Source organism: Crinia signifera, chromosome 4, assembly GCF_055691185.1.
Source record: "Crinia signifera chromosome 4, ASM5569118v1, whole genome shotgun sequence".
Classification (NCBI taxonomy): domain Eukaryota; kingdom Metazoa; phylum Chordata; class Amphibia; order Anura; family Myobatrachidae; genus Crinia; species Crinia signifera.
This window is the reverse complement of record NC_139220.1, coordinates 45,858,322-45,882,526: the sequence shown is the minus strand read 5'-3', so window position 1 is coordinate 45,882,526 and position 24,205 is coordinate 45,858,322. Positions and strand designations below refer to the sequence as shown.

The 24,205-nt window shown below is 43.9% G+C and overlaps 2 protein-coding genes across 5 annotated transcripts in view; one reads left to right on the top strand and one right to left on the bottom strand.

Moving 5' to 3' along the window:
• The window catches only part of EBF1 (EBF transcription factor 1), a 310,040-nt gene that overhangs the window by 94,567 nt on the left and 191,268 nt on the right, over positions 1 to 24,205 (bottom strand). The window lies entirely within an intron of this gene.
• Positions 16,024 to 24,205, top strand: part of LOC146072158 (cellular tumor antigen p53-like) — a 47,071-nt gene continuing 38,889 nt past the window's right edge. The window contains 1 exon segment of the mRNA XM_083179492.1: positions 16,024 to 16,116. Within this exon segment, the coding sequence (XP_083035618.1) occupies positions 16,024 to 16,116 (93 nt within the window).

Here is a 24,205-nt window from a genome sequence, read left to right as displayed (position 1 = left end):
AGCACTCCCTCATTCCACAATCCAGCATGTACGTTACACAGACACCAGATACTCAGTGTATACCAGAATGGGGCGAAGAAGGCTGGCAAAAAACAGCGTTGTTCCTCTTCCTGCCCACAACCTCAAACTATTCTGTCAGGAGCCCAACCCTGCATCTTAGAGATGTAATAAAGGATTACTTCAAACTTTGACATTTATTTACAGTCACAAAGCTGCACGGTCGCTACTATACCGTGCATAGTAAACATCAGAGCACAGAATAAACCAATGTAATTGGACATAAAGGGGGGAATTCAAAATGTTTTATTGCGCCCATCCAAAGGCGTAACTACCATGGGTGCAAGCGGTGCAACTGCTATGGGGCCCAGAGCTGAAGGGGGCCCATCTTTACATATGTAGGTATATGTGCTATATTAATTTATTACCAACAGTGGCTAAATAGGGGGCCCATACAAACTTTTGCTATGGGGCCTATGAATGTCTAGTTATGCCTCTGCTCCCATCTAAAGTGATAGGAGATCACGAGGCAATATTCAAATTTGCATCATGGCTAACATGCTTATTAAGGTTGGGTTTCGGTGTGCAATGCATGTTAACCCGACAAAACTAATGGGCCCAATGTGGGTGTGCACCCAAATGGGAGAAAAAGTCCAGTTTGGGTGCACAAACAGGTGACTTTTCTCGTCTTTTAGCACACTACCCCCCAGCAGTAACATTTGAATACCGCCGACGCGCCTGTGCCAGGACGAGTGCACAACATGTTAATTCCCCAAAAAGAGTGTTCAATATATATATATATGATATGTTATGTAAAAGCCTCATGAAGGTGCAGGTGCGGACTAGCACATTCGTTAAAGTTAATTGAAGGTGTCCATTTGACCTTAAGGAATTTGTGTGGAGTTTGTATATTCTCCCCGTACTTGCATGGGTTTCCTCCAGGTACTCCGGTTTCCTCCCACAATCCAAACATATACCGGTAGGTTAATTGGCGCCCAACAAAATTAACCCCAGAATATCTGTGTGTGTGTACATGTGGTAGGGAATATAGATTGTAAGCTCCACTGGGGCAGGGACTGATGTGAATGTTCAAACATTCTCTGTAAAGCGCTGCGGAATATGTGTGAGCTATATAAGAAACTGTTAATAAATAAGGAATGCAAAGTAATTGTAAAATTTGCTATCATCCTTCCTAACTGAAGAGTCAGTTGTGTAAGTCAACACTGATATGTCATAAGGGGTGGATGGAATGATTGTGGATCTTAGAACAGAACAGAGATACAGTGCCCTCTCCCCTCACCCCTGTCACTACAGTGGTACGTTCTATCCAGCTAATACCCTCCATTCACTGTATTTGCATCTTCTCCGCTGCTCATGCAGAGTGAGGGGTCACTGGCTTGCTAGAAATGTGACAGGCCCAGTACTTTATTATCACATTAGCACAGGGAAGAAGCCACATAATTAACAGAACTTATCTTCATTTACTTGCTGAAAGCTGTAATATTCAATCATGCGCTGCTGCCTAATTGCTTTGTCTGCCTTAAACCGATTTTCACAACACAGGAGTGGATGATGGGCGGTTAGCGATGTGCTCCATAGGCTGTTGTTAGCGATATTGCTGCACAATCACCCCGTATTAAAGGAATTTTCGATTTAGAAGCCCATTTCATACATCTCATACATATACTGTATATCTAAATTGTTTATGTTAGAAACTTGTGCATGTAATCTGACCGTCTTTCATATATATATAGATGAACGGAAGATAAAATTTGCTATATGAAGCTAACCTATAAAAATCTATACACAGACATGGAGCACGGGGGCTCCATTTTTTTAAATCCAAGATGTCCACGGCAGGCCAATCACGGCTTGTCACGTTATGACCCCGCCCCCTTGCATTAGCTAATATTAGAAGAGGCAATCCGACAGCCCCTGAAGATTGAAGACGATGTCGAAGCCCTGGATGGGCGGCGGCCTTTCCAAAGAGCTTAAAGGCTGCCACCCACCAGGTGAAGAGCACGAAGATGCAGTGAAACTCGGGGGGTGAGGCGGTGGCCATGCAAAAGATCATTTAGTAAATTGCAGCAGTGCTTCATAGTTCCCCATTCCCACCTAGGCAAATGGTGAAAACTCACAAAATTTACTACACCGCTGTACAAACCACTAATTTATCCATGGTGTCTATGTTAATAAATATTGAGAAACATGATAGTGTGACCCCCATTCCCACCAAACATTACAGAAAAGGGGGTTATGATGACACATAGACCACATGAGTCCTTGAATATTCAAATAGGAGTCCGAACACTCAGAATAAAGGAAAATATCTTGCACTGCTAAATGAGCCGCTGCTCAATGAAATACTTCTGGAATGATAATGAGGATTTCAATAACTCTGACAACATAATCCTCAAATTTTCAGCAACTTGTTCTTTTCGTTGTGCCACGTGCTGCGGGTGGTGTAAAGCGGTTCAGCTGCTACACAATGTCATTTGCACATTGTGGTGTTTGTTCTGGAGGATTAACCTACACTTATATTCGTGTCTTACATTAGCCTCTATAAATCCTCATTTAATAAAACCTTAACTGGGTGGCTGAACTCCAAAATCAGAGTTGTGAACCGAAAGTATGAGTATTGGTGCCAACCACTTGGGTGCCTGTCCATACTATTTATATAGCAATCAGACAGTCTCGCTGTGCAAGCATATTTACCTTCGACCACAGCAGAAGAGCTCTTCAAGGATTTTCAAAGCTAACAAGATCATCTCATCTAGAGAGGACAGTGGGAGGTAGCGAAGGTTGGGGGGGGGGGGGACTGAGGAGAGTGAGTGGTTCAGAGATCAAGGAACACTTTCACATGTAAACTCACCATTAAATTATTCATATCCCAATAAACTGTTAGGCCAGTGTGTCTGGCTACTGTTTTATCCTTTTATTATTTAGTAGAACAAATCAACTCAACGGTTGAGTTATCACCAGTTATTATCACTCCCCCAAAAAATTACGGCCCTTATTTTCCAGACAGACCACTTACAATCACATATTAATATTAAATTACATCTCTTTGCAGGGAAATAACTCTGAGGAATCATTAAAGTAGCTGATGTCAATGCAAGTGTCTGGGAGGGCAGGAATTAAGAATGAAATGTTCTAATACTCTGGGAGGAGCAATCGGGCAGCACAAGTTTGAGATCGGTCGCGCAAGTACACAGCGAAAACATTTGGGCAATCTGCCTATAACTAGCGTATTGCCCAGATTATTGTATACTGTATGCCCAGCATAAATAATGTCTGGCTTATGTCAACCTAACACCTTAAGATGTGGTTCTCACACTTTGTGAATCTAGCTATAAGATTGGTTGAACCGTGAGGGCTTGTCCGCAGCTTGGTTCCAAATGGGAACAGGACAAGCGCTGTGATGTACAAAGCTGTGCAAGATTCACAGCTGGATCTCTGGGTGTTAACAACAACCAACGTATCCACTATACAACAGATCACAGTTTATAACACATTTTAGGGTTACAAGGTACATATTTGTAAACATTAAAAGGCCTTGTGTCAGCTCCTTAGCACTCACAGGCAGGATCCTCTTTCCTCTTGATCTCCATGAAACACGAACCATGTGCTCCTTGTCTTTTTTCCACCGAGTTCTTAAACTAACTGTTGGATGGAACATGCCTACCCTTTCTTTGGGTACAGGAACTGCCTTGCACTGCATTAGCCCTTCAGTGAGCAGCCTTAACCTTGTCCTGTGTCCAGTGACTCAAAGAGGGGGGGTGGGTACGGAATATGGGAAATCTCCCAGAAGTGCAGAGGTTTAACCATACTGCACTGTGATGACATGACCAAGCCCCCTGGTGCATTTATACACGCCCCTTCATAGGCCACATTCTCCGGCACCTGGGCCCTCCTGAAGTCTCTGCTGCCCTGTCTTACCTACAGTATAATGTTGTTTTATTGCTGTGTTTTCTGTTCCTGTACATGTCAATATACACTGTATTATGATATGGAGCGGCAGAAATGTTGTGGTCCCTTCACAATGAAAGATGTAATATAACAAAGGGTGCATGATAGATGAGGATTACCCAGTAAACCAGTGGCATTCCTTACCAGCCCTTAAAAAGTTAATAGCCTATACATAAAGAAAATAAAAATATTGCAATAAAAACATAAAATTATAACACCCCTAAAAATATATATATATACACCTCTGAAATAAATACTCTCACCCTTCCACCACAGTTACAAGTATAATGAATTCCAGTACGAGAAATATATGGACTGAATCCACTAGTGCTAATATAAATGTTTGCCATAAATCAAAATGAGCAATAATCCAGTCTTCCCAATGAGAGTGTCTCATTCTCAGCTCGGAGTGTCAGACTTTGTCTGACTCTCTGTCTCCTGCTTGTATTAATGGTTACTTGGCAGCCATGTCACATTCTCCTGCCGCTGGGAGTCTGACAGAGCCGATCAGGTGCTGTCCAAACATTTATTAAAACATTTGAAATGATGAATCTATCCAATTACTGCTATTAATGCGGCTAATGCTGAGTAACGAGGGGAGAGACGGCAGCATGCGTTCCCCGTCATTCATTAACCTGCACTTGTCAACAGCTCACAGCCCCAAACCTAATCACCCGCGCTGGCCCCGCTCGCACACGCGTCACTTTTAATAACTTGTGAGACCGCCAATAAATTAATGGAAGCTTGTCTACAGGGTGCCACTATTTTCTGGATACAAATGGACGGGCGAGAAGTAGCTTGGGGAGACAGTGAGGACATCTACGAGAGACATGCCACCTTTACACGTGGAGAGGCCAAACTATTTCACACCAATTAGACTTGCAAAATTTACAGAGACAACAGGGGTATATTTACTGAAGCTTCTAAAACTGAAAAGAGGTGATGTTGCCCATGGCAACCAATAAAATTCTGTCTATCATTCCTCTATTGCATCTTAGAAAACTACTTACCTATAGATTATGCGCTCATTACTAAGGAAATTGGTTTTCATAAACTGCAAGGTCACAACTGCGATAAGGGATCGAACTGCCATCTAAAAGATCATGGTGTAAATAATTGTAGCCATTTTTTTGGGTGGGGTTGCACCAATATTAATAGCAATGAAGTCATCGACTTTGTGCCTCGCGCCTCAGTGATATAAATGGTGTCTAACGGATTGATGTAGACTACAATCTCATAAATATTGGGTTATTCCACAAGATGGCTGCCTCTACTCAACGTGGAAACATAGCTCCTATCTATCGGAATGTACAGTTGTGATCAGGGGGGGTCTGTTCTGCCAGTCAGTATGTGTGACTGATATCTCTGGAAGTTTGGAGGTACGTTCCCATGTGAATGGCAATTGAAAACATTTTGGATGGGTGGGGAATTTGTACAAATGTTTGCAACATTACCTCAGGGACAATACTGGGAGATAACGTGTAAGCCACAAGTACTTTCTAATATGTTCATTTGTATTTAACTTATTCCAGTGATTTCAAGAATAAGGGCCAGATGTAGCAAGCTATAAATAGTGATAAAATGGAGAGTAATAAACAGCCAGCCAACCAGCTCCAAACTACCATGGCTGGGTTTAAAAAATGACAGTTCGGAGCTAATTGGTTAGTTGTGTATCACTCTGAACTTTATCACATTTTTAAGCTTGATTCATCGGGCACTATGTGCTTTTACTAATGGTATTTTTATAGGTGATATAATACATTTTAAAAGCACTTTCTATGTTTACGTGCACAGCTATTGCTATCTTGCCGTGCGTATGGACTTTTGACGCAAGAGACAAATCCAGAAGTGCCAACAAAATACCCTTCTATGTTTTTCTCTCCCCTAAAGGTTTCAGTTTGATTTAAAATAAAGCGACACAGACCTAGGGTCCTCATTCTGGTTGACGCTGCCCACTGCCCGCGTGGCCGCTTGCCCTCCCCGAACCCCCACAGGCAAGCGAATGGATGATTTGCATAATCATCCATTCTCAGCCTTGGGTGAGAAATCATTCAATAGTCGCCGACCTCTAGGGTGTCTCTGGTCTGCAAGCGCCCTGTGCGAGGACACGGCGGGCAGCAGACATCCGCTGACTTCAGCTGCCCGGCACCCCACATCCGTGTCATTGGGGAACTACCATGGGAACGCCCAGCGTTGGGCAATCTCATAGGCAAATTCCCTGGCCAGCCTCCCCACTCCCCTCCGTATCTCCTGCCCACAGCGCTCACACACAGCGGCTGCACATGCACATAAAACCTATGCGCATGCACAGTTGTGAACAATCGGTCCCCCGTGCGAACATGCGGGGGACCGATTGAATCAGAATAACCCCCCTAGTCCATGGCTCGGGCCGTGTAAGAAATAATTCCAGATTAAATCTGTTCTTGGTTCCAGTGTGTTTTTGTTTGTTTTTTTTCCTTCAGAGAACAATGATTCCTGAATCAACAACTAAATCATTTCAGCCACATCTTGATTCCTGTAAAGCCCGACAGGAGTTACACCGCTTAACAGCATCTCGGCAATTAGCATACTATAAATACAAAAAATCATAAAGAGAGGAGGGGAATAAAGGGGCCGCCACCGACTACCTCCAGTAATATAATTCCGCTACTTAATGCAAAGTAAGAGGCATTATAAGGCTCACAATCCTCTTGCTTGGTGTTATCTTCTCTATCAGTAAATGAGACTCAGAGTACAGTGCAACCCATAAATAATTCAGGGCTTGAGATGGCAATTATAGCAGCATGCACAACCACCATGAATATTTTATGAAGGCTAAAACAGCTCTCGGAATGAATCACAGATAGATGAACACACAGTACACACACACACACACGGAAGGTACACAGAATTCACAGTGACAATGGGCACACATACATACACACACACACACACACACACAATTTATAAGGGAGGAATAAAAATTGTACCTTAAACGACAGGTAAACAATCTACCCGACAGTACGTAGATTGCAATGCGCAAATCGCAAAGGGGCGCACGTAGAAAAATATAAATGTCATTCTTTAAATAAATGGACAAAACGCCATCCGGTAATACAGCTGTTGTCATATTTAAGCGCGACAGAGATGCGGAGGTTCTCAGCTTTTATGGTGGAGAATATCAGTAATAGCACCAGCTGTTTATCTGCAAATACGTTGTTTTATTGCCCTCTTTAATAGTTGGCATTTTAGCATAAAAATGAAAACATATAATTTGGAGTGCAAGGTGTTTGAACATATGTAATCTGTAACAGTCTAGTTTTGTTTTAGCTTTTTTTTTTTAGGTAACTGGCTATGAACCTGTCTTGTTAACAGTTCTGATCCAAGTAGCACGGAAACGCGCGGAGCCACTTTTCATCCAATCCCTCGTTCCGGAAGCTCGGAATCAGATGAAAAGTGACCATATTGTACTAGTGGATAGGGGCCTTAAGGTGGCCGTATATGCCTCTATCTGGGAAATTCCCTGTTCTACCAGCACCTGGGTCGACTCAAATATGATTGAAAACAGCAAGTCAGGGATTTTAACATTTTCTTGATCCCCCAAGATGCCGGCAATTATCAGTCTGCCGGTTGGTGTATTGGATAGGCAGAACAGGGAATCGCCATTTTGTTATATGGTCAGCTTCAAACGCCAGTGTTTCAGAGGCAACAAAGAAATGGTCTTCTGTGGATTTACTTTTACTTTCCTTCAGTTTTATTTCTTTTTGATTTCTATACTTTATGCTTTCTTTAAATCAGTTATCAGTTAATAAAAAAAATATATAAAAAAACAATGTGGTGTATGCCTTGAATGTAAAGTATTTTAGGGCATACAGTATGTAGTAAGCCTGGTAAAGTGATAAAGCAGTGATAAAGTGGAAGGTGGTAATGCACCAGCCAATCTGCTGTGTTTGAAAACTGATAGTGAGGAGTTGATTGGCTGGTGCTTTAACATCTTCCACTTTATCACCGATTTATCACTATTGGTTTAATATACAGTAGTGTCTCAAAACTATTCACTTTGGAGTGCAACACTTTTTTTGTAAAAAAAAATACACACTTTAGGTTATCTGTTAAAAATACAAATGATTAAATTATTCTACACACAGCGCATACATATTTGTATGTCACGCATAAGATGTGCTTGTTAATGAATTGATCACGAACTGTAAATGTTTATATTGTCACATTACAGCTCAGAATTACCTTATGAATAGTGCCCCTTGTGGACAAAGCATAATATGCAATAGCTGGATACCTTGCCATGCAGGAAGAGAAGCAATGGTCATATTTTACTTAGCCAGAGCCCCACAAACCATGTTGGAGATATTTATGAATATAAGTGGTGAGGAGAGAGTTTGCTGGATCCTAGTGTAAGAGCATAACGCACATGGGCCTACCTACGTTTGGCAGACATGGCCATAGCACTTCCTCCTTTTGCTGGTAGTGTTATGTTGCCAGAGAAAATGAAAGCTTACTCGCAGAGGAGCCATAACATGGTAAATCAGCGCAACAGGATAGTTACTGCCACCTACTGGTAACCAGTAATAACTAGGCTCCCAAATGCTATACACACACATACATACACACACACACACACACACACACACACACACTTTTAAACATACACAGGGGAGATGTACCGAGAGAAATAAAGTAACGTTTTTTTTTTGTATGCTACAACCAAAAAGTTATCTTTCACAGTATTTGAAAATAACAGAAGCTGATTGGTTGCTTGCAAGGCTTGATACATCTCCCCTGCAGTGTTCTGTCAAACGGCCGACGAAGCATTCTATGACAGGCAAGTCCAAACTGTGGCCCTCCAGCTGTTGTGAAACTACACATCCCATCATGCCTTACCATAAATGTCACATTCCCTGATAGCAAAACTGTGGCAAGGCATGATGGGACTTGTAGTTTCACAACAGCTGGAGGGGCCATAGATTGGAAATGCCTGTTCTATGAGGTGTAACATTCTTTTGTCTGTTTACACCTTGGTATTGGCACAGCACAGGAGGGGACAGCACATGCTGGCATCACAGGCTGCTGACTTGCAGGCTGCAGGCCATACATACAGTATGAGACCGGCAGAACATTCCTGGTGTTGCAGTTCACCAGCAGCTGCAGAATCTGTACTCAGTGCGAGCTCCCATCGCTCCTGCAAGCGGCTGCATTTTCCCACGTCTTCGGAGCATTACTTTACACCCCTGCTAATGCCTGCTCAAATTACTCCCAAAAAAATGCAGCTGGGTTAATCGGTAATTTCTCGTATTTTGACATTTCTGTTTACCTTTTGGAAATGCCATCAGCAGCACGGAGTGGTGTTTGAAAGCTAACAGCTAACACATGCGGCGCTCATACTCGCCAGAGAAATGTCTCTCTGACTTTTTACAAGCGCCAGTGCCAAAATCAACAGCATAGGATTGATTTCACTTCTCGTGAATTGACAGCTTATTTATCTCAGGCTGAGAACTTTCTAAACCCTTTAGTCTTCCACAGGGCTTACAGCGGAGATCCGCCAGCACATACAAGCACAGGGGCACCTCTGTAGGCAGCTTGCTTGGGAGTTTCAGGCCTAGTGAAAAATGCCAGATTGACACTGGAGAGAGGGCAATAACCATATTACTGGCAGGCAGCCCGCAAAGCATGGCTGGGACCATTTCACTGCTGGACTGGACTCTGCAATTAAGGAAAGTTTCTCAGTACGTAATGGGTTATGAAAGTCAATGTACCACCATTCGCTATGTACTATGCTAGGCCCGACGTGTCAACATTTTTAGTTATTATTTTCTTATAACTTGTTTCTATGCTGGTAACCAAGCTAGTATTTGTCAATTTCCATATCTACAAACTTCCTGGAGTTGAGGAGCGGGACATGTGTTAGATAAAAAGGGGGTGTGGCCTGTTTTAATTATATTGGTGGCATGTCCAATGCTCTGTGTGTATTTGGAAATGCCACCAGTCCCTTTATCCAATGAACAAAAGCTGCAGGCATGCACATGGCTTCTATCCACCACCAGTGGTTGAGGGGGCCTTTCCCGATACAGGTTGAGTATCCCTTATCAGAAATGCTCGGGACCATGGGCCTTTTGGATAAGGGATTTTTTTCATACTTACCTGGTCCCTTGGTGGTGCCCTGATGGTCCCCCGACGTCCTTGGTGTCCCCCAGCAGCCTCCGGGATCTTCTTCAGCGGCATCTTCGATCCCAGGGGTGCATTGCACGAGTGCACGAACACACCTGTGATGTCACTGGCACGCCTGTGCATTCGTGCAATTCACCCCTGGGACCAGAGATGCTGCTGAAGAGGATCCCGGAGGCCGCCGTGGACATCGAGGGACAGGTAAGTATGAGAAAAAGGGGCTGGGGGAAAAAAAACAACAACAAATAACCCAAAAATATTCTGAAAAAAAAAAAACAGTTTTCTAAATATTTCTGTTTTCAATACACGGATAAGGGAGACCCGACCTGTAATTGGATTAGTATAAGTGTAAAGCTGGGTACTCACTACCAATTCCTCCATGACCGATATCATTAACGATAATGATCTAACGCTTAAACACTGACGCTTAAACACTGAACGATATTGTTCAGTGACGTCACATAACCCCTGCTCAGAACATGCAATTGCTGATGACATAGTCAAAATATGACTGCATGTTCAGACGACAGGTGGATCGGTAACAACCCATGGCACACTAGTGAAAAAGGTCTGAATCTGGCCCATTATTACAAGACACCAGAATGATACTATGGCATGAACTTTTTAGATTAAATATAAATAAATAAATATAAAAAGAATACTGCTAGGAAACTAATCACAATGGTCTACAAGTTCTAGCACCAGAAAAGCTACAGGCCAAATGCAGATATGTTTAACAAGCGGTCGTTTTACTTCCATTTAACAGGTCAGTGAAGGTCTCTCCATTGACCATGCATTTTGTTGCTGTCAATGGTTTGAATGGAGTAGGCACAGTTCAAAAAGCCACAGTTCTCCCCAATGCAGGTAACATTGTCAGAGGTATGGTTACCATATTTAGATTTTGAAAAGTAAAAAGACTAGTACAATGCAGAGCCAGTTACCATGGGGACCTAGTCAAAGAACCAGTTTCTCAACACCCTAAGTTCCACTCCATTAATATATGTAAAAAAAAAAAATTCCATCATGCTGTTGAGTAAAGTGCCTGCTCTCACCAATCTCATACATACCTGGCACGCTGCTACCCAACGCCTGCTTTATCAGAGGCAGTACAGGCTTGGGGAACACTGGCAGTAATAAATGCACTATGTGAGCCAGCAGGCACTCCTTGGATGAACCCTAGATTCCCCCACTATGGAAGTTCATACAGTATATACTATACATTTATATTTCCAAATACCAGCAGTCACACTAATAGCATGCTTACCCCCCAATGACTGCAATAATAGAATAATAATAGAATAATAGAATAATGCATACTCCAAAGTGAGGTGGATTTACATAAAATAAACTAAGGTGCTGGAAAATCCAGCATCTGAGTTCAAGGTACTGTAGAACACTTGCCTAGAATACTTACTTTCCCTTTACACATCATACCTGCCTAGTTCTGACTGATCATTTCCGGGCGATTGTGTAAGCAACATCTATGTTAAAGCATTGGATGAAAACATCCTGACACATACCAGGGTTTGTTCATGTACTGTGCTTTGCTCGAACACGGATCCATGCAAGTGGCCATGAGAAGCCATATTTGAAATGCATGTAGTCATAGGGATCATCGTGCCTGTTACAACCAATGCGGGGACATGACATTGGTGGTTGTTTTTTTTTTACTCCAAGTTGAGGTGATATGGAGCATAGCTCCTCCCCAGACACCCGTGTTGCCCCACCACCAGGTTCTGTTTGGCCCACGGGCCAGTCAGTCAAATAAAAGGGGTTGGCCTTCCATAGATAAAACCATTGATTTGTCATCAATTGCTTAGTATGTCGCCACTTACACTATGGCCACCTATGTCAACCATCGATGGCGGCCACATCAATAGCTATCCCTACCTGAATATATATGGCATATCTCCCAACAACGTCTATTCCAGCAGCAAAGAGGCTGGGGCTTACAGAGCCGCTGGTCAGGCCTCCACAGTGGCAAAAAAACAGGGCGTGGTCTCACGGGAATGGTGCTATTTATAGACCACGCCCCTTGTCACTAAGCCACACCCCCTATATCCAGGAACGCGCCTTTGGCACACATGGCTGTCCCTCCCTACAGGTATGAAAAGTTGGGAGATATGATATGGCTCAATATACTGTAAATTTCCATATACTAGCTACATTCTGGGAGTAAGATGGAGCAGGGAGATTGCTGGACCCTTCAGGGAGTCAGGGAGACTGCTGTTATGTCACACATAAGTAACACATACTCATTGTACAGGCAGCAGAATCTATGAAAGTTCTGGAACAAACCCCCTATTCCCCATGTTTGGATGTACTGTACACTGACACAGGGATGTTAGTGATGATCCTGGCTGATTTAGGCACGGGTACATTTACTTAGCATTGTACAGATGGTGCTTACATATTTATTTACAAATGTGAAATCTAGTGTCGCAATAACAGTGAATGATAACAACTTGTTTATGAATCACGTCTTATCTATTTAATGTGCGTTGCTGCCCCCAAGTGTGTTTCCTGTGTGTGCATTCAGTACTTGTTGTCTTTCCAGTCCAGTTGTGCTGAGGATGTCGCCTGCAGCATCTAGTTATGAGGATTATTATTAGTTGTGAATCCTGACAGATAACACGCCGCCCCAAACCTACACTACAAATCGCTTCTGCAGATCTGACTCCAATTTGCATCTGTTTCCCACATCTGTATTTAATGATGTTTTCCCACAGATCAACCCCCCTGTTCCCAGCCCATGTTGTCTATTTATCTGCTGTGAACATGAGCCTAAATATCTGCATGTTTTCCTGCACTGGTTTCCTGTTTGCCTCCATGTACATTTATTTCCCCGATGATGCCATTGGCTACATTACAGGGAAATATTAAATGTTATAAGTAAATGGTTTGGGAATCAGAAAAATAGACATGATAGCTTTGAAATGTCTTAAACTACACGATGAATGCAAGGAGGCGTCTAGCTTAAGTGTGGTATGTATACTGTACAGGGGATTATTTGCTAACTTGGCAGCTGCATTGAAGTTGGGATGTTGCTATGGGCAACCAATCAGATTGGGGGCCAGATGCACTAAGCTTCAAAAGTGATAAAATGGAGAGTGATAAAGAGCCAGCCAATCAGCTCCTACCTGTCATTTTTCAAACCCAGCCTGTGACATGGCAGTTACAAGCTGATTGGCTGGCTGTTTATCACTCTCCATTTTATCACTTTTGAAGCTTAGTGCATCTAGCCCTCTATCTATTATCTTCTGGAAGGTTCAAAATAATAAGTCGTTTTTGATTGGTTGCTATGGGAGGAATCTTATTGGATCCCTCTCAGGGAACTATGCGTAACAGCCCATAGGCTTCTATTAGGAGGTCGTAAACAAGCTCCAGAAAGTTTTGCGTTTCACAGCTATGGACATGTTCAAAGCTTTGACCACATTTTCCTGTTAGTACAACCCACCCACATCCTGTACAATGACAGAAGCTGAATGGTTAGTACTTTATCTATCTTCACTTTATCTCTCTCTAAACTTTGATTAATTTCCCCCTTTAGGAACCAATTTGGTAACCACTGGCAAAGACAAAAGGTACAATTTAAACTAACTACAACATCCTCACACAGTGGCGTAAGTGTGACATGTCTGTGATCCTGCTAGAAGGGGCAGTTGGCCACAGAAGCAGTGGCATAGCTATAAGGCCGCAGCCCCCGCGGTGGCGGGGACACGCGGGGGGTCTGCGGGCGCTATTTTTTCTCCGCCAGCTCCCCACTGCTTGTGGGTGCAGCGGGGAGCTGGCAGGGGGGGTCCGTGCGGCGCGGAGGTACCTGTATTCAGGGAGAGCTTGGAGGTCCCTGCGCCTGCGGCGCTGAGTATGATGTTGCCGCCGCCGGGGTCCCTGCAGTGAAGTGGAAATAACGCGCTATCTCCTCCGGAGATAGCGCATTATTTCCACTTCACTGCAGGGACCCCGGCAACATCATACTCAGCGCCGCAGGCGCAGGGACCTTCAGGCTCTCCCTGAATACAGGTACCTCCGCGCCGCACGGACCCCCTGCCAGCTCCCCAGGAGGGTCTTTTAACGGGGGTCAGCGGCAAAATTGTCCCGGCGGGGGGGGGAGCAAAAGTTTTCGTTACGCCACTGCACAGAAGCGATATCAACAGCTTTCAATTAACTGTTTCAAACTCACAGGGGAGGAGTGGTGCCCCCTTGGGAGCATGAGCCTGGTGACAGTTGACTCCATTGCCTTCCAGAGTTACGCCTCTGTCCTAATAAATGAGTATCTTGGATGGACAATATAAATGAATACTGATTTCTTATGTCTGTATTTATATGTTAGTTGGGCGCCCACTAAGCTATTTGCTTAGTTTTCCGCGTCCCCTTGTGGGGCTCGCTACGCTCGCCACGCTTCGGGCTCGGTGGCTCGATGCGCTTGCCACACTATATAAAATCAACTCCATGCTGACATGGATAGTGGGGGTATGAGCGTACTAACTATAGTGGGCGCCCAACTAACATATGAGTACCCTTATGTCTTACAAAATAAAGGAAATACTTTGTTAAATTTTGGCATTCATTTATTAGTGTCTATGGAAGCCATAAGATTATACACTGACCAAGAAAGCAATGTGGCAACAGCCACTTTCATAGCTGTGTATAAAAAAGGGATAGTGATTGTATTTGTAGGCTTAAAGTACATCACATAAGCAACAATTGTATGACATTAAGAAGGGATTGCTATTCATTTGGTAAAATACTAAAATATAAATTATTAATACTGACATATGGTTAGTATGATACATCATATTACTTAATGTAATAATGAATGAGAAAAACATTATTTCACCTGCTGCACATTCAGTTTTAGGTGAATTTCAAGGCAAAATAATATCAATAGTTCTAGGGGAAGATAACCTATTATTCCTGTTGGACTACAAGTCCAATGGTCATTGGCCACCCAGCGTAAGAGGCTACAAACCTGTAAGTGCCACAAAGCTCCCAAGGAAATGGTCTCACTTGACCCAATGAAAGTGCTCCTTTGAAGGTTGCATTAGACCCAGTGAGGAGACTAATGTTAATTTTGTGATAGTTTTTATGTGTTCAATATGTGTTCCACAGAGGTTTCATTACACGTACTCCTGGGGTTAAACGAGCAGCGGCGCAGGTAATTGGTGGGAGGAAACAGATCAGTGGGGCACAGAAATATAAGTAGTCAGGGGCACGGAGAGAAAGTTAGGTCAAGTGATAAATCAGAGGGGCGTTTGCTGCAAAGCAGAGAAGTCCGGGAGATTTCAAAGCGGGAGCGGATAGAAAGACATTCATAAAAATATTACGATACTCCACAAGCCAGCAGCTCCTGAGCAATGCAGTATACCATCAGTAAAATTAGGTTTTATATGAGCACAGAGCCCGCCAGGGTACACATTTCTACTAATTGGCCTTTATATTATTGAACATACAAAATGACACCAAAAAATAAAAAGTCAACCATTTCCTTGCTCACATTTTCACTGTGTCAACTTTGTGTACATGTCGACCTTTTCAAGTCCAACAATTGACATTGTCGACATTGTGATCCTGTCTATCATGTGCATGTCAATATTGACTGCGGACCTAATACTGGTTGTACTAATAATCCACACCCCTAAGTAAGTCACCTGTGCCAAAGCATAGTCATCCTTAAAGCCTGGACCATTTGGAAACCTCTCTCTTATGACATTATTACAGGTCAGGTCTCTCTTATCCGTTTTATGGTTTTTCAGAATATATATATATATATATATTTTTTGTGGGGGTTCCCCCCGCCACTTTTTTCCATACTTACCTCGTCCCCCTATGTCCACCGCACCCTTCAGGATCCACTTCAGCGGCATCTCTGGTCCAAGGGGTGCATTGCGCAAGTGCATGGACGCACCAGTGACCCCTGGGATCGGAGATGCCACTGAAGAGGATCCTGAAGGCCACTGTGGACCATTTGGGGCACCACCAGGGGACCAGGTAAGTATGGAAAAACAAAATATTCCACAAACTGGAAAAATCCCTTATCCCAAATGCTTGTGGTCCCAAGCATTTTGGATAATGGATACCCAACCTGTACTAGAGTTGGCAGTGCTAAATAGATATCCAGTGATGGGAGACTTAAGCTTAGTACCCACTGGGTGATATATCATCAACGATATGGATGATATCGATATCGCCAATGATATTGCATATATATTGTCCAGTGTGTACAGTCAACATCATTCTCCTGCGGCCACGGTAATTGCTAAATATGTACCTGGCATTACATCTGCTGCAGATCTCCCAGAGACTGATTGTATCTTATTTATTATACATAGTTAATAGTTTTGCTTTTATGTCTGGATAACAGTGTAGATAATCTATATATCCCTACACCGTACAGCCTACTGTTACAGTACCTGTCATTGCAATAAATCAGACAATCTACAGTATGTGGTAGTACCAGAAAGTCATACAGCCGCTGCCAGGATGGTATAATAATGTAATATAATTTCTCACCCACGTCTTGAGTAATAGGCCAATCGGTCTTGCATAGAGATGGAGGTGAATCGGAGCAAAGATGTATGGCCTGAGGCTGTAGACTAACATTATTTTACATTAGAAACATTCCATATTCAAACCTGTAATTGATATCGCTGATGTGTGTGAGAAATAGGTTCATACTGTTCCCTGACAATTATCCTTCTCTCACTCTGAGGGGAAGATGTATCAAAGCTTGCAGAGAAAAACTAGAGAGCAACCAATCAGCTTCTGACAGTTAAGCGCTGATTAGTTGGTACTTGGCCAAACCTGTCCTCCAGATCTGCAGGGTGCCGGACGGGTTCCCGACAGTCGGGATCCCGACAGTCATTTACCCGACGTCGGGATCCCAACTGTCAAAATGCCGACAGCCGGGTGCCCAACGGACACCCGCTATTTTCCCTCGTGGGGGTCTACGACCCCCATAGAGGGAGAATAGAATAGGTGGCTCGCGCAGTGAGCCACCGTGCCCGCAGCGTGGCGAGCGCAGAGTGGCGAGCGCAGCGAGCCCGCAAGGGGTTTTATTTGCGCTCGCCATGCTGTCTGACTCCGGGCAGTCGGGATCCCGACGTCGGGATAATGACTGTCGGGATCCCGACTGTCGGAGTCCCATACCACACCCGATCTACCATCAGTTCATGTGTCTCAGGCAAACAATGGGTCTATAGTAGAAATGAATGCAGCATGTTTGAAAATGTGACAGTTAGTAATGACTACAGCGGTGCACCACCTAGGGAGTCTAGGAAATGTGACAGTTAGTAATGACCACAGCGGTGCACCAGCTAGGAAGTCTGGGAAATGTGACAGTTAGTAATGACTATAGCGGTGCACCAGCTAGAGAGTCTGGGAAATGTGAGTTAGTAACGACTACAGCGGTGCACCAGAGAGGTGATTTGGAAGACGTGGACCGTTGGTAGATCACAAGGACCGGTTTTGCCATCCCTGTTCTAAATAAATAAGAAGTCGATTCTGATTGGTTACCCATAGCAACATCCTGTCTGAAATAGAACTCCCCAGTAAATAAACTCCACAGTATTCATGGGGCCTAGATGCTTATAACTGGCACATACATAGGACACATGCTGAGAGGATGGAACACAGCTAATAAAATGCAGACTAGCCTAAAATTAAGGCTGTAACCAGGTTAATTATGCAACCAAAGCAAAAATCTATTATACCTTCTGTAGCTCCACTACAACACTAATGATGTTCGTTAATTAGTTAGAGATGTCCTGCGGTGCAACAGTAAATAAGCTCTGGCTTAGCAAAGATGACACTAAATATATCCATTTGTTGATAAAAAGCCATAGAGTGCATGTGCCCCATGGAATGTACGTGCAGAGGTGCAGTTGCAGTCCAGACACATGGTTTCCAAAGTGTCCTGGAAATGTGCCGGGCGTCCGTAGTTGGCGACTATACAGACACACAAAGAAGTAGCATTGCATAATGGTTGTGTCGCACTCATAATGCAGAACTGATTGCAATTACTTGGAGACCCTCAAACTGGGGGTTTTAGTCCATGCACATGCGGTCATGGCTGTACACAAGGGAAGGGCTTAGCAGAAAGATGCACACACTACACCAGCTATCAACACACTAATACGACAGTGCCTAACGCAGGTGGCTAGGGACATTGTGCTGGAAATTGTGGATGGCCCACTTCTTTGGAGAAGTAGGCAAAATCATGGAGAGATCCCGGACTGTCATGAGTTTCCCCGATATTGTAGCGTAGGCAAGTAGACTTGAGGAACCTGTGTCTCCCCAGCTGCGGAGGATCCAAGACGTGTGTCCGTCTTTTCCTCCTAGAGAGCTGCAGATCTCCCAGACACAGCGATGTATATACAGTGAAGAGTGTTTATCTTTGTTGGGATTACTGTGAGTACTACACTATAATCTCTAGATATGCCATTCCAGAGCGCTATTACGGGGGATGCCGTCATTTCAATTACCACCCATGTTTGCGCCTTACTAAGCCAGCTTAACTCCTTACAAGACCAAAATATTACAGCATGTCCCAATGTTGCAAAAGAGGAGCAATCTTAGGGCCCTTGTAAATAGTTCAGCCTTCGGCACTCTTAAATCCCAAAACACCAAGCAAATCCTTTCCTAGGCTTATAATATGTTGTAATATTTATTACTGGAAGAATCTGTTCACTTAATCTCCTCTGCAGGTCAGGATTCCACTGTCTAACAAATGAAAATGAAATCAGGACACGTGGCATGAAAATGTATTATTACGCTAGTGGGAGGACTGCTACAACAGCATGCAGAGTAGGGTGTGATATCTTGTCACACTTATTACCGAAAGCTGCAAGCTTATAATAATGGTGAAATGTGCTGTTAGGTAAAGCAACCAATCAGATAATAGTGGTCATGTTTTATCACAGGCTTGCAAATGAAACCTGACGCGTGATTGGTTATGGCACACCAAGTGCACCGTGTGTGATTATATAAGGCCCCCATGTGTAAATGCACAGACTTTCAAAGTAAGTGATGATCTGCATGGCTGTCCACATGGTCATGGACAGAATTCATGACTTATTTTGATGATTAGAATTTCTGCGGTCAATACATTTTTTTTGTTTAACCATTATCCGTTTTTTACATTGTGTCTCAACATACGTCTCCATATGCAGTAGCAGAGGCTCTGGCGTCTCACTTCCTGCGGCCATATTGTGTGACCAATGGGCCACTCAGAAGCCAGTACATAGCCCCTGGGGCTCGCGAAGACGCCGGTTCTTTTGCGTACATCTCTAAAGATCTCTGTTCTACTCCAAATACCCGAAAAGTTAGGAGCACTATAAGGTCATCCCTTATAATAATTGGTAGCATAATCTCTGCCCTGAAGATCTTACGTTTAATCCTGGCATTTGACTTATTTTAACCCTAGACTATAATCTATTACCCTTGTCCCAGTATTAAAAAATAATTTGCATCTGTTCACCTCTCAGTTATTAGTGATAACACCATTACAGGTCCTCCAAGTTCTATTTTAGGGATGTGTGAGAAATTTCCTAGTTAATGTCATATTAATGAACAACTGCAGACAGCTGCTCTAATCATCTCCACAGCTTACACGCTTATTTCATCGGGACCTCTGTACGACAGCAGCTCAGCGGTAGGAGAGGCCGTCTATTATCGGGGATGAATGGGGAAGTGAAGAGTGTGAATACCCTTTCAATGCTGTGCACTTAAGACACAAATCCTGTTTAAACTATTTCTAAAAGAAACTCTTGTGAGATGCTGCTGAAACGCTTATAACGAAACCCACTATTACATTTATGAATACCTTCCGACATGATCTATTACACATGGTCTAGTCCAATTCTTTCAAGCAGCTTTCCAATGGCAATAACCTGGTTAAATGGTATAGCTGATGTTAAATCAGTGAGTTTCTACATTAACAAATCCATTCTGCTCCTGTCTGTGCAGTTGGAAAACTAGAAGTAAAAATACAAACATTTTTATTATGCGCTCTCTTTAACCATCATTATGTATCACTCACTCCATTAGACTTATTGTTGCTGCAGGTAGCCATGTTGGGGCACCGTTAGAACCCACATGTGAAACCCTGCTCCTAAAAGGGAGGTACTCTGCATTTTCTGGTCACTGGTGAGCATAGAGATTTGACGTGAAGTGCCCATTGCCTGTCATTCAGTAACAGCGCAACCGATACATATGCATGTATTTTTGCAGTCTTGTGCATTATGGCTTTAACCAACACGGTTGCCACTGTTGTGTGCAGGTGTTAAGGGCAATTTAAATCAAATGCCTAACTATGTATTTATAGTCTCCATATATATTATACAGCAAATTAGTATATGTGTTTCTTTGCCACTGTATAACAAGGGGCCGCTCGTGCGTGCTTGGCGCACGTAGAATCCCCATGCTGTGACATCACTGCTCAATGCTTTTCTGCGAGCTGCGGGAGTGAATTAGACACACCTGCGTAGAGACAAGATTGTGCCACGCATGTTGCATGAGGAGATTGACACGGCAACGATGAGCGTGGGTATATCTGTTGGCCCATTTTGTGGGTGGAGCTTACGGTAGCAGCACAACATCTTTTGCAGCTGAACAAACGCATCTAGGGGTGTTTCTGTCTCACAAGCATCTCAGCTATGTCTCCACATGTGTCTGAGTGTAACTGGGTGACTATTAGGGGTGGGCACAGGGCTGTAACTAGGGGTGTGCAAGTGAAACCATTGTCCAGGGTGGCGGACCCTTAGTTTGGCAAGGTTACTGCCCCATAGGGTCTACATTTGGCTTACACAGTGCCTGGAACAGCACCATGCAGCTGGTAGTGCTGCTGCACAGCCACCCGGTGAAGACTAAGGTAGCTCTAAGCAGTGCTCTACTTCCTGGTGCCAGTGGTTATTGCGTGGCACCATGAGTCACAAATGAGGGGGAGCTGGGCCAGCATAGAGCCTTACTCGAGACCATCATTGGCATGTGGGTTTTCACCAAGCATATGTGGATGGAATTGTGCATACATAGATATATACATCTATATACATCTGTTTTCAGACATATCTCTTGCAACAATGAGAGGGCTAGTGTAAGTGCAGGCTGATAGTGATGTCAGCTATATAACCAAGTGTAGGTATGCAGTGGTGCGGTCACACACATTGCTGACTTTCATGCATCTCAGAATTGGTCCCCAAATCTCAAACAGTTGTTAAGGTTTGAAAGATCCCAATATTTCCACCTTTCGCGCATTCAAAAATATTTGAATGACAATGTCACGCCTGCCAATCAAAGGCTTTCATTCCCAGGCTTCTAAAGCCTGCTCTAGATGCTATCACATTACATCCTCCCGATTCCCTGGAACTTGGGAGAGCTACAGCCCCATTGGCTAGTCACCTCACACTCTGCCAGTCTAACCTGCCCAGTGATGCTGACGATTACGGCGGCACATCACATATTAAAAGAGTAAATATCAGGATGCCTTTAAAAAAGGGGTCAATTTACTTTGTTGCAGTCACCTCCATTTGACTGATGTTCTCCTCAGCAGGAGCGCTGTGTAACTGTGACAAATCTCCCCCTTGGTGATGAAATATAATCAGAATGTCTTGTAAGCACAATAGTAATTATTAGGAGCATAAACCTTCCAAGGTGTTACAGTCACACGAAGGCGAGCACAGAGCTAATGCAACATCGGGGGACCCATAACTCTTTGTATGCCTGCTCTCTTGGACTTAATTCAGTCTTACAGTTTTTCTTTTTGTGAAGTGGCATATACATATTATGCTAATATTAAGATATATGCTTATAGTATACAAGTCAGCAATAAGGAAATGGCAAGCGCTCGCTGCTTTGGCAAAGTGTATCGGGTTCTGATCACAAAACCTTACTTTGCACAAGGGGTAGTCCTTAATGAACATCCCTTCTTAAGGTGGTCATACACTACTAGGAAATGTCGCAGCAGTGTGTGGCCAGAAAATGACGGCACCTTCCTGGGCGGCTGGATCACATGCAACACATGGCATGCGGTCCTTCTGCATGTGACGTATAACATGCGATCCTGTTCCCCGCTGCTGGGGGAGGTCCAAATCGGAGGTCAGACATGCAAGCAGGTCCGCCCTCCAACTCCGATCTGCACTGGACCGAGCACCGAATGTTAAACACATTCGATTTGGCCACTTATCCACTGATTTCTCAGCCTGATCCATCGGAATCAGGTGAAAATCGGACTAGTGTATAGGGGCATTTAGACTTACAAATTCCTATTTAAAATATCAGTATAATCAACAGGTTCTTATGTCATACTTCACTTATTATGTAATCAATTTCCACATTAACCTCCCATCTGATTTACTGCTACCTACATGTATATACTGTACATTAACAGCACGGTAACAGGGATAATGCAGCCTGTCCTTCACCTGCCCCCTAGATGGCGATCACACCACTATTACTAATAGACCCAGACATCATTACACCCACTCACTGGCTACAGATGCTCCGAGCAGAAGTGAGCTCCCATGGCACTAGGGTAGAAGATTGCAGTCAAGAGCAGGTATAGCCAGGACCACCCCAAGGCTTTCCTGATCTATGCCGTCATACTACCCGCACAGCTCTTCTTACGGCCCAGACATATAGGGGGCAATTCTGGTTGATTCGCTCGGATGAAAATTTGCATCCTTGCGAGTCAACCAGATCCCACCTTGCGAATTCTGGTATACTGGCCCACCATTCACAGGGAGCTTACGTTCGCAAGGCGCGCGAATGGATGTTTCACATAAACATCCATTTGCAGGTCAGTGGGAACCTCCAACATCTTTCGATGGTCGCCGACTATCGAAACATGTGGAAGGTGCACGCATATGTAAGGTTGCTCTGAGGAACCTTACATATGCCTGCACGTTCAGAAGGAAGCGGGAGGGCAGCTGTGATGTCCAGTGATGTCAGCTGCCCGCCCCCCCCCCCACCCCGCATGTCCGTCACAGCCGCATTAGCATGAGAATGTTCAGCGGTCTCATGGGAACGCCTTTGAAAGGGTGGGCGTTCACATATGCTAATGGTCCAGCCGCGCCACGCCCGCCCCCCGCCCTCAAGGATGGGCGAAGAGTTTGTTCGCCGTGGGCGCACGCACCCGGTGCTTGAACATGCGCAGAAATGTGCATGCGCAGTCAAAAAACATTGCACCCGTGTGAATGCATAAGCCCTTCCGAACGGACCTGAATAAGGTCCGTAATGTAACATAGCTTCACACACCTGATGTGTACGAAGTCTTCAACAACTGCAGCCATATGAAGCTTCATTCACTGCAGTTTAAGAACTACAGCCATGCTATAGTATATGGTGAAGGTGGCGAGTTGCCTGGACTCTCCCATCATTTTCCACCCCCAGCCTCCTTCCTGTCAATAACCCTGCGAACTGCAAGCGGATAGGAAAAGAAGCCGGACTTATTCTAGTTCACTCTTTCTGACAAATTCCTTCTGAGATGGACAAAACCATGTGCACTGCAGGTGGGGCAGATGTTACTTGTGCAGAGAGAGTTAGATTTGGGTGGGGTTTTATTTCAAAGTGAGATCTATATTGCAGTGTAAAAATAAAGCAGCCAGTATTTACCCTGCACAGAAACAAAATAACTCACCCAAATCTAATTCTCTCTACACATTTTACATCTGTTCCCCTGCAGTGCACATGGTTTTGTCCATCTAAGAAGGATTTAGTCAAAAAGAGTGAACTAGAATAAGGCCCTTTATCACTAGCCGGCACCGTGCATGCATACTGCGAACCATACATATGCGCAATGTAACGTTAATCGTCCGTCGTGCGATCAGGTGTGAATTACCCCCATAGTTTAGCAATGTTTATATGCAAATACTGAAAAGTGAGCATGCACTGAGGGAACCCTACAGATGGACGGATTACAATTGCAGTTATCTGTGTGAATGAATTAAGTGATGAGAAATGTGTTTTACAGTAATTCACTCCAGGCAACAGAAATAGTAAATTAAGTGGAACGATCATTTGCAAAGCATTTTGTACTGATTGGAGCGTCTGCCATAGATGTATAGAATAAGACACAAAAGAGGCA